Below are 12,386 nucleotides of genomic sequence, written 5' to 3'. Positions count from 1 at the left end.
TGGGTTTTGGATACAGAGGTCACATCTCCAGCATTTATGTGGCTTAACCTTGCTGTGCAACCTTCAACATTTCCCAGCCTGTTTCCTCCTTATCAAAATAAGAGTGAATCTAAATAATTATAAAGCCTTTTAAGAAATGAAACAATTTGTTCCAGTAGAAGAAATGGTATATATAAAGGTAGTAATAAAGACTGAATCATATTTCTGTAATTTTTTAAATTTTAAGATACTTCTTTGATGTGTATTTGAATCTCCTTGCTTCCTAGCCAACACAGAAATGAAAAAAGAAGTACAAATTTCACAATTTTTGGTGCTGACCAGTAGGTTTAGAGAAACCCAGATTATCTCTATCCATGTTTGTGGAGTCTCTTGATTCCACCACTGTGCAGTAATAATCCATGAAGTATGAATTATTAAATGAGTTTAGTCTCTATTTGTATTGGATATATTATAAATCATAGCACATACTTCACTACATATGGATTTCCATTAAGGAAGTGTAATACATAGATCAACAGATGCCCATTCTCCTTAATTTGCAATTTTTATCACTAAAAATTCTTGATGTTAGTGTATTTGATAGTAGAAAATGGCAATTTAGATAAGAGACTAATAACTGGAAAAGAAAGAATAATGAGTTAATGTTGATTTCTTCAATGCACTACATAAAAATTTTAAAGTAAGGGAAAGCAAGGACTTCCCTGGGGGTCCAGTGGTTAAGACTTTGCTTTCCAGTGCAGGGGATATGGGTTTGGTCTGTGGTCAGGGAGCTAAGTTCCTACATGCCTCAGGGCTCAGGGCCAAAAAACCAAAATATAAAGCGAAAGCAATATTGTAACAAATTCAATAAAGATTTTAAAAAAAAAAGGTCCACATCAAAAAAAATCTTTAAAAAATCATAAAAGGAGAACAACCAAATATAATATATTTTAAAACCAACTTTTATTCATTGTATCTTTTTTTAATTAATTAATTTTTTTGGCTGCGTTACATCTTCATTGCTGCGCGTGGGCTTTCTCTAGTCGTGACGAGCGGGGGCTATCCTTCATTGCGGTGCACTGGCTTCTCATTGTGGTGGCTTCTCTTGTTGTGGAGCACGGGCTCTAGGCACGCGGGCTTCAGTAGTTATGGCACACGGGCTCAGTAGTTGTGGCTCACTGGCTCTAGAGCACAGGGTCAGTAGTTGCGGCACATGGACTTAGTTGCTCCATGGCATGTGAGATCTTCCCGGACCAGGGATAGAACTCATGTCCCCTGCATTGGCAGGCAGATTCTTAACCATTGCGCCACCAGGGAAGTCCCCATTGTATCTTTTTAATTAATATTTTGGGAAGTTGTAAAGTGATTCAAGAAATTAAATATTTAATTATGCAAATAGTAAAGATGGTCAAAACGAACTCCTACCATTTTAAAGTCAAATGCATCGAATTGTTTTACTTTATATAGAAGCATTTAAAATGTTGCCTTTTAACTGTGACAGTACTAGAAATATTACTCATGATAATTGGCTTTATAAATAGGATTTGACGTTGTTTAGGAAAGAAACATAGAAAAATGTTTAGGGAACCTAAGTTCTAGGCTTAGCCCTTCCATTAACCTGGCACCCAGCATTTGGCATACTTCACCTCACTGGACCAGTAGTTCTTTTTCAGTCATAGAGCCCATGCTTTTACAAGTTATTTCTTCTTTACTAGCAGCAGTTTAATTCACATTTTGTATCTTTCTTTCTTTCATAGTCTGATACGTACTTCTGCATGTCAGTGCATTTGCCAATGGATGAGGAAGCCTTCGTGAGTAAGTACTAATTGGATGGTGTGGAGGGGTGGGCAGTTGAAGGAAGGGCAGCTATTGGAAATCAGTGAAAGGTTCTCTTTGATGGTTATGAGCATATTAATCTTTTACTGTCAGTTTCTAAAAATGCATTTATAATGCCTAATGCAGAAACAAACCGGTGAGCCACTGAGAGACAAGCTTACAAACTGTATCTGGAGAAACTTATGAGTAATAGTAGTTAAGGAGTTGCATGCAGATGTCGATGGCTCCCAATGCCATGTGGTCCCATTTGTAGAGTATTGGCTTTCTGTCTGTGGCTGGATGCTTAATTCCGCTCCACTCAACAGACTCTTTATATACCTGCTGGTTCATGCTATAAATCGACTGCACTCAGAATCAGCATTGGGGAATGTAAGATTTTACCTGTCAGACAAGTAGATGGATAGGAAGGAATGAAAGTAGGAGTGGATGAGAGAAGGAAAGAAGGGAAAGAGAGAGGGAGGGAGGGAGGAACCTCAGTCCTGTTGTCTATATTATAGAATAAGAGGGCTCTTAAATGACAGCTCCTTCCCCAGCTGAGCCTTTAAATCAGATAGAAAATGTGACAAAGCGCCATCTGTTTTCATCTAGGTGGTTTTAATTTAAACATCCCTTATGACAGACATTTAACTGTTTAGGGAAGACATGTGATTGGCAAATTATTCATGGATTTGCCCCCGTCCCTTGTTTTTCCGCTTTGAGACATTGATTTTGGAGAGAAAGTGATGGTAATGAGAGTTGTACTTTGTTCCCTTGAAACTAATCTTCAAGTGGACTGTCTGAAATGGCTATTATGTGAATTGTAAAATGTGTACAGTAGCCTTGGGGCCATCTGAGGATGAACTTTCATGAGGTGTTCCCCATAGGAAAATACATTATAGATCTTCAAAGCCAGAACAATGTGCATCCATTTTTTTCACACACTTTGGTGGCAATCACAACAGAAAATACAACCTGTATCAACACTCTAAACAAAATTTGCTCCATAGTTAACTCCTAAAAATAAGTCAGACCTTGAGAAGTTGAACATTGCCTGAGTGATGTCCCTTTGTATAACAATTGAACATTACCAGGAAAAAAGTTAGGAAGTATGGTGCTTCCGGATCCTGAACTTTAACTTTAAAGGGAGAAAAATAATTTAAGTTCCTAATTGTCATGCTTTGAGTAACACCAAAAGTGATTTAGGATATAAATTCATAATTAAAATATTAACAGTAAAGCTTTCCTCAGTTTCATGTCCACATATTCGATAGCTTAGGAGAAACTAATGTTTACTAATAAAAAGGAACTGTACCTGAAGTTTTTCTTTACTAATTTTATATTTTCTTTGTCCAAGTTCAGGAGTAGACTTTCTTCCTCCTGTTTTTGAAGAGAAGGCCCCTCTACACACCTGTGTAAATATGGTAGTCGTGTTTCAGAGCAGTATTACAAGGTCTCACATTAATAGGTTACTGGCTTGTTTCTGGAGGTAGTGGTAGTAAATGATTTCAGAGCTGGTGACTCTAAGGCCTATAAATATATATCCTGGAATGTGTTATTGCTCTCCTAATATAAATGTGTTTACTTTCACATAACTTAAAATTGAAAGTACAAGTCAATATATTCAGTGAAGAAAAATATTCACAGGAAACACATAAAGGGCTATATTACAACCAGGTGTTAAACATTTGTCCATTTTTCCTAGGCAACTCTCATCTAAGATTAAACTGTTTCCAGTTCTAAGGTCCTTAAAGGATCTTATAAGAATAATTATAACTATTTTCAGTATTTCTTCATTACTTTATTGCTGGGAGGATTGCATGAATACTAAACATTTTGTCACCTGTTCAAAACATGATTATTTCATTTTCAGTGTTAGTCCTTTAATATACTACCCCCAGGAGATTTGTGGTTACCGTTGTTTACATAATTCAGCAACCACAGAAGTTTAGGTGTAGGCAGAATAGAACTGGAAAATTGAAAACCAAAGAGAACTACCAACAATGATTTATATAAGGGAATAAGTAAGGAAAAATCTGCATGTATAATCTCATTAATTCTTAGGACAGCACTGTAGGTTGTCCTATTTTATACTGAGAAGCAGAGACAGGAACATCTGTGTCTGTGATTTAATCAGGTGCTAGGACAATAGTTTGTCCTATTACAGGAATGCTTGTTCCTATAATCAGCCCACCACCAGCCATCGTTTACTGAGGACTTGCCAGACACTAAGATACAGAAAACTAAGCGTATTTAAGCCATTTTAGAGAAAAAGAAACAGAAGGTCAGAGAGGTTAAGAAGTTTTTACTATATATGTGCCCCCTACATGTATGCCATTTAAATCATAACAGATTTAGGTGTGGGGATAGTGATACAGGGGATAAAGGGAAGAAGTTATCAGATGGATAGAAGGAGCTGAAATACAGCAATCGCACATCTCTGTCTTCCTCACATTAAAAACAATTATTCTTTCATTCCCTTACCTTCATTCCCTACTGGGAACACTCTGGTCAGTTCTGCCAAAAAGTAAAATAAAACTCAAACCATCTTATGAAATAAAACCCAATACACATGAAGATTTAAACATTTGCAGAAGGCAAAGGGCTTGGATATACAGGTTTTATGTTGGGAGGGTGATTATACATAGCTTATCCCAATTCCCAAAGTGAACGTTTTAGTTGTGGGGTAACCAAGGCTTTTCCATGAATGAAATTTTGGCTTTTTTGTGCGTTGTCTGAAATTCTGGTTCTCAGGGTGCCTTATCATAAGATTAAATATGGTTAAAAATGAAGACTTGTAAACACCTATAAAACTTTGTTCATTTTTTTTCTTAAGACACTTATCATTTTATATCTTCTGTTTTCATTATCTGTGCCCTTAAAATTTTTGAATGCCAGCAGGATATGTGCCACAGTATATGGTAGGGACTCAGTAATTGCTTGCTTATACATGAGTGGACCCTAAAAAAGTGTTTTGTTTGGCCATTTTATAAGGCAACATATTGAATAGTAGACAATTTACTCTTTTGTCTTAAATTATACTCATTTGAATATAACGGAATAATTGTTTTTTAAGAAAGGCACTTGTTCATAAATTCAGCAAACTTAAAAAAAAATTTTAATACATCTTTATTGGAGTATAATTGCTTCACAGTACTGTGTTAGTTTCTGTTGTACAACAGAGTGAATCAGCCATATGTATACATATATCCCCATATCCCCTCCCTCTTGTGTCTCCCTCCCACCCTCCCTATCCCACCCCTCTAGGTGGTCACAAAGCACCGAGCTGATCTCCCTGTGCTATACAGCTGCTTCCCACTAGCTGTTTCACATTTGGTAGTGTGTATATCTCAATGCTACTCTCACTTCGCCCCAGCTTCCCCCCACCACCCCGTGCCCTCAAGTACATTCTCTACATCTACGTCTTTATTCCTGCCCTGCCACTAAGTTCATCAATACCATTGTTTCTTTTCTTTTTTTTTTTCTTAGATTCCATATATATGTGTTAACATGTGGTATATGTTTTTCTCTTTCTGACTTACTTCACTCTGTATGATGGACTCTAGGTCCATCCACCTCACTACAAATAACTCAATTACATTTCTTTTTATGGCTGAGTAATATTCCACTGTATATGTGTGCCACATCTTCTTTATCCATTCATCTGTCGATGGACATTTAGGTTGCTTCCATGGCCTGGCTATTGTAAATAGTTTAGCAAACTTTTAAAATTCTACTGTGTGCCAGTTATTGGGCTAGGCAGTGGAGATGTAGTATGATACAAATTCAAGGAAATCACAGCCTGGCAGAATTCTAGAAGACAAGAATACAAATGTTACAACATATAAAAAGGACTTTCGTGTTTTGCTTTTCAAATTTCTGAAGAAAATTACAAAAGGCAGACTGCTTATTAGGACTAAAACAAACTCTCTTGATGGTGGTAAAAGCCAAAATTGCATTTGAGTAATTTATAATTTTTACATTTGTGTGACTAATTATGTAACTCATTTAAATAAACATATTTCTTAATTTTGAGAAGATACCATCACAATTATCATGGAATTTCATGTGCATATGCCTGTAGTATATACATATAAGCCTGTCCAACATGCTTGATGTGTTTATATGTTAGCATTGAATTATTAAATATGAATTAAAGTAGGTGTTTGAGAAAATACTATAATAAAGATAAGTATAATTTTCATCTTCTGAACAAAATTATAGCTTTCCCTAGAGCACTGCTTTTGTTTGTTGTTTTAATAAAGAACCACAGAACTGGAATGGGTGAGGGTATGATAAAATCTACATTTGACCACCGAACTGTGTTGCTGTCTGAAAGGTGTTTTATAGACACTCAGAAGAATTGGCTCTGACAGCAGCCCACTCAGCCAAGAAATTTGACTGTCATCTTCATCCACTTGCTTTCCCTGACATGGATGACCAGTAAATAAATGTGTCTTTTCCTTAGTGAATGATGACAGGTCCCTATCTATCAAATGGCACTATACAAATCAGACAGAAGCATTGAATTTAGAAATAGATGAAAATTAATCTAATGATTCATTGCTTTTCATTTTCTTGGGCTTCTCTGTTGAATGTGAAACAATTCCTACTGCAGACCTGTACAGTTAGACTTGAATATTTCCAAATGTGACCTGTCTTAAAGCACACGTTAAGGTGATGTTGGGATACTTCAAAAACTACAGAAGCAATCTAATTTTGATCATGCTTATGGGTCAGCTACATAGTATGACTGTAAAGACCAAGGTCTGGCAGGGTTCAGTGCTCATTTATCCACATTTCTATGGCTTTGACAGCAGTAAATAGAAGGGTGTGTGTGTGTGTTTGTGTGTGTGAGTCCCCATCCCAATGCAATCATTCTGTCACCTTTCTGCTTCCAATTAATTGACTACATATACTTCTCTCTTCACCTAGGATTTTCTCCAACATGAATAATTTAGTCTCTGACTTCCACATGACCGTTGGGTACTTCCCAGCAGCCATACTCAGAGGCTATTCTAGTTTTTTAGTGAAAGCTACTTGGAGAGAGCTGAAATAGCACAAATAAGATACACTGTACTGGAGGTCTCTGATGAGTGGCTAAAACTTCATTTGCTTGGTCATAATCAAGAAGGAGAAGCTGTTGCTATACACTCTGTCTCAGCATATTTCTTAAATGTCCTCTATCCTTTGGTCACCCAAATACCCACATTTCCAACATGACAGCCCCCCACAAGCCCCCAGAGTTTTGTCAGGTAATAAAAAAGAGAGGAGGGGTAGGAACCATTTCATTATATTTTATGAAGCTGAGACTTAAGAATGTCTTCAATTCAATGCATCTAGAGGTCACCAAAAAGTAACTGACATGTTGACAAAGCTGTTTTAATGCAGTAATGTCAAAATGCCACTCCTCCCCACTCCCCAGAAAATGGCCAATTCCGAAAGCCCAGGGTTGGATCAGGTTTGATGTGTAAAACGTCCTTCAGTGTCTAGGGGTTCTTGGCATTTTGACAGTCATTCTGAAGTATCCATTTCAGCTGTTTCGGTGGGGACAGTTTCAGTGGCCAACTCTAAAAAGACCAGTGTGAACTGTTTTAGTCAGAGAAAATTTCATGAGAGAGATGGCAGTGTTTGATCTGGGTCTGGGAAGACGGTCTATTTGGATCTGCAGAAGGAGGAGAATATTCCAGCTGCCAACCATATGAGCACAGAAGGAGCGTACTGAGCACACACGTGAGCCTCGCCACTTGCTGGCTGTGTGGCCATGGGCGGTTGTTACTCAGGCTCACCTGTTAGGGGGAAAGGACCAGACTCATAGGGTTGCTGGGAGCAGTAAATGAGCCATGCACAGGGTAAGCCCTCAGTAAACGTTAGTGGTTATGGTTACTAGGCGAGAAGGGCAGCCAGTGAGAGCACAGAGTGTATGTTGGAGGTTGTCTTGTTGGAAATGTAGCGGGATCGGAGACTGCTGTGATATTCTGGAAAGGCAAGAGGGGAATGTGGATTTAATTCTGTGGGAAATTAATAGGGGGATATTACAGAGATGACATTACAAAAACAGGGCTTAATGAAACTTATGCTATTTTATCTTGCATAGTCTGGCTGGTAAAGTCTATGTATTGACTGTTTAGTTGGTTCTGACATATACCAGAAAGTTTCTTTTTAAAAGGTATTTCATCTAGAAGTTTAATTCCTTTTGTGCTGAAATTCCTTTATTCAGCGGTAAGGATTATTTCACTTGAAATTTGCGTTCAATTTATAGCCTTGTTTGGGTGTCTTATATCTTGGTTAATTTGGCAACAGCAGCTTAAAGTCCTCATAAACCACGTTAAGGATTCTTTCTGAATTGTATATCGCTGTCCAAGCTAGCGAGGGCTAACGACAACTTTTCTATTAAACTTTCTGATAAAAATGTTCAAGCAGAGGTCTTTATTTTAGTGTAGAATTGCTTTATGGTTTGCAGAAAGCCGGCAGAAGGTAATATAATATGCCATTGCTGTGGGTTTTCAACATGCTGTGGGTTTTCACTACGCTGCTGTGAGCTTTACATTTGTCTGAACTTTTCTCGCCCAACTGCAAGATTATGAACATTAAGGTTGATCATAGCCTACACTTAAATTGCAATTTAGAGCATTATCTTCAGTTCCTATGAATGGTTTCTGAAGTATAATCTTTATTTTTTGGAAATAAAGAAATGTTTATGGGAGTGATATTAAGATTGGGGAACTGATAATTTTTAAATTATGACAACTCTTTTACATTATTGTTTCTTGAACCTTACACCTCTCTATTTTCTCAATATTGAAAATGACTTGAAAGCACTAGGATTATTAGAAAACGGACTCTATCACAGACATGAACATACTCACCAGGGGTTCCATTTGTATGCTTGCTTCACACCTCAGCCCTAAAACGATTTTAGGTGATACAGCTAAAACTGCCTGATGTAATGTAGAGTTCCAATGATCTCTTTTAATAAAACAATTCTAAAGAATCAACTAATTTTTGCCTTCAGAAACATTTATAAATTCGTTTTAAAAGAAACCTTGTTTTTACTGTTTACTCTGTACATTTAAAAGAGCTATACAACCCAAGTTAATTAAGATGAGTAAACTCTGCATATGCTCACGTTAATAGAATATATTTAGCCACTGCCACTGAAAATGTTGACTGTTGTCAGAATCACCGGTGATTCACCTTTGAAATTTTGCAAAGAGACACTTGCCTGGAACAACTTTTGGAGATTCAAATAAGATATTGATGGGGGGGGCTTCCCTGGTGGCGCAGTGGTTGAGAGTCCGCCTGCCGATGCAGGGGACACGGGTTCGTGCCCCGGTCCGGGAAGATCCCACATGCCGCGGAGCGGCTGGGCCCGTGAGCCATGGCCGCTGAGCCTGCGCGTCCGGAGCCTGTGCTCCGCAACGGGGGAGGCCACAAGAGTGAGAGGCCCGCGTACCACAAAAAAAGAAAAAAAAAAGATATTGATGGGGGAAGGGGCAGGACTGATCTAGGATTGACCCTGAGCACTTGTATTTTTAACAAACTCCATAGGATAATTCTAGTGCACAGCACTAGCTGAAAAGTATCATTGACAAAAAATGTTTAATAACATGTAAAAATATCCACAGTATATGAAATAAGCTGTTTACTGTGTGTAATGTTATTCCACTAAGAGGAAAAAAGAAAGTTAACAGTTTTCTCTGATGATACATATAAGTAACAATTCAGGAATGCCTAAGTTTTGGAGATTCAAACTTGCATTTGCAAGTCAGTTCTTTTTTATTCGATAGGTTAATTACCCATGGTCTGTAGTATTTCTTTACTGCCTTCCTTTGGCTAAAAAGGGTGTTCCTCCCATTTCCAGTGGTATTTTGGGGTTGGTTATATGTGCATAGATATCTCCTAAATTGCATATTCCTCCACTTGGCTATGTGAGTTCTTTGAAATATTTCCACGTCCTAGGTCTGGCAGATACATCAAAATTTGACATGCAGACCTGGATATCCACTTGGAAGGGAAAAATACAGAGAAAGCCAAGTGCTAAATGAAATTCTCTCCTAGGTCACAGTTTTAGAAAATTTTATGGCCCTGATTGTAGTCTGATGTTAGCTAAAAGAGGCCATAAATCCTGAACAAGCTCATGCAGTTAGAACAAATTTTGCTTAGAACTCCAGAAAATAGACCTAGTTATCTCTCTGCTCAATATGTCACCCACACATGTACTTTCAAGTCTTTCATTTCAGATGACATTATTCTTTGAGAAATCCTCCAACCTATGCACTTGCAGTATTATCACATTTCCTTTAATTAATGTGCTTGAGTCTCTATTTCTGGAGTCTTAGTCCTTCAAAAGTATTTGGTTCCCAGGACTCACTCGCACTTACTTGCCTATAAAATTTTCCCTGGTCTTATCCATCAGGCCGTCTGAACTGCTAACACCCATTGAGGCTGAAGAACCATTTCCACTTAAGCAACTGTCATCTTATTATTGAGTTAGAAGAGTCAGTGACACTTTTAATCTTATCGGATATAATACACCCTTGCATTCTTGCAAGGCTGTGGTCTTTGCCTGTTTGTCACCATCCCAAGGCTGCCTTTGTTTATTCTGCCTGTCAGAATTGCACACTTAAATGCAGTTGTTTTCATTATTATCCTCTAGCTCCCTTCCCCTTGGATCCTTTATTTTTTTTGGTGTATGATGGGAGAAAAAGAAAGAAGTGGGAATTTAAGATGTGATTTTTAAATATTTTTCCATATTATATTTTGTGTAGTGTTGAAATCTCTGGCATAGTTATCTGTGTATCCTGTGCTCAGTGGACATTATTCTTATTCCCTAGGGGTGGAGTCTTGTTTTGCAAAGCCAGGAATAATAAGTAGGAGTGGTACAAACCCAGGAAATGGACCTGTCAGCCTAATCTTTTCCCAGTTGACCTCGGCCCAGTACTGGCAGCAGGCCCTTCAATGAAATTGTCCAAGTCCTGCTTTATCTTTGCTCTATTTTATGACATCTACTGTTTGGTTTAGATTTATATTTTGATATGACATTTCTTTTGCTGGACATGTTTTTCATTTCAACTTGCAATGAATTTTACTTTCAGTTACAATTATATGAATAGTTTATTATACTCTTTCTTTAGGAGATGAAAAAGATGGTTAGTTGTTTGTTTTCAGTCTATACCAATAATTTACTTGGCATTTAAATTAGATCTTGAGTTTCTGGAGGAATGTATGAGTCAGTGAGAATAAGTTTTTATGAGAGGGAACTTTGAGGGATTTTCTTTTACTACCACTTAAAGATATTGATTTCTTTCTCACTATAGAAACTAAAATTAAACGCATGTCTACTAAGAGTTCACTGTGGAACAAATAAGTGGTTCTTAAAATAGTATGTCAGAAGAAGAAGAAAAAAATCAGAAAATGGCTAGAGAAGTTATACTTTGAATAATGTTTGCCCTGTACAAAGGACAATGAGAAGATCCTCTTGCATAAGCAGGGGCCCAAGCAAAACTTTTGGCTTTCCTTCCTAGTGAAAAGCCACAGAGACTGTATGTTGTTGTCTTCATGATCTATTCTTCTCCCAATAGGTCTCTTCTCTGTCCTTACCTGAATCTTTTGCTTAATATTTGACTTTATAAATTTAATGGTAGCCCACTCTTCTTTCAAAAATGTTTTTGCTTTGTTTCACAACAGTACACACACTACATTAATATTAAAAAAAGAAAAAAGAAAAAAAAACCCAAAGCACTGTTAAGGTCTACTACACAGACCCTGACCGCTCAGGACTTTCCCTAAAACTGTCCTGAGCCTTAGCTGTGGTTCCTACTATCACCTTTGGTGCTTTTGTTTACCCTCATGGCTTCAGGGTTCAATTTTTGAGTGATTCCCAAATATGTAATTCTCTGATCTCTTCCTTGAATAAGAGTTATGGAATTCCAGTGTTCTGCTGGATCATTACACCTGGATTTTTAGCTGACACCTCGAACTCACATTGTTTTTCATCCAACAGTTTAATTCTTGATAAAATGCACGTGGCCATGTTGGTTTATTACCAAAACTCCCAGAATGATTCAATCATGGGAAATCTATTAATATAATCCACCCATAATCAAAGAATCTTAAGGGGGATGGAAACCCTATGATCATCTACATAGGTTCTGAAAAGGCAGAGGAGTCTGCCTCTCATTTGACAGCCCCTCATAGGCTGGCTGGCATAGGGATATATATTTAAAAAAAAAAAAAAGAGTGGGAGGTAGATTTAATCAGACCAAAAAGTTATAGACATCCATAGAATGATAGAAGCCATTTGATAAAAATGAATATAAGATAGCAAATTGCATCACATACCAAAATAAATGTAAAGTGAGTAAAAGACAAAGGCTAGGTACTCCCACCTCAGGGCCTTTTCAATTTGCCTCCTTAGAGGAATGATCCCCTGGGAGGATTCTGGAAGGGGGGAAAGAAATCCCACACTCAACTTGAGAGTGAACCTATGGAGGTAGAATCCTTCTTCCATTTCTTTTGTAACAAATTTAGGCTTGGTAATGATATCATTTTCTATGATTTGGGAACTATTGTAATTTCTAATTGTTTCTTTC

At 37.5% G+C, this 12,386-nt stretch overlaps 1 protein-coding gene across 16 annotated transcripts in view; it reads left to right on the top strand.

The window, feature by feature from the left end:
* Positions 1-12,386, top strand: part of PAM (peptidylglycine alpha-amidating monooxygenase) — a 281,047-nt gene that overhangs the window by 163,798 nt on the left and 104,863 nt on the right. For all 16 annotated transcript variants that reach the window (XM_082620652.1, XM_082620650.1, XM_082620648.1 and 13 more), the window contains one exon: positions 1,737-1,794. In XM_082620652.1, the coding sequence (XP_082476778.1) occupies positions 1,737-1,794 (58 nt within the window). The remainder of the gene's footprint in view (positions 1-1,736; positions 1,795-12,386) is intronic.

Source organism: Mesoplodon mirus, assembly GCF_964341445.2.
Source record: "Mesoplodon mirus genome assembly, chromosome: 5".
Lineage (NCBI taxonomy): Eukaryota > Metazoa > Chordata > Mammalia > Artiodactyla > Ziphiidae > Mesoplodon > Mesoplodon mirus.
This window is presented reverse-complemented; position numbering and strand designations above follow the sequence as displayed.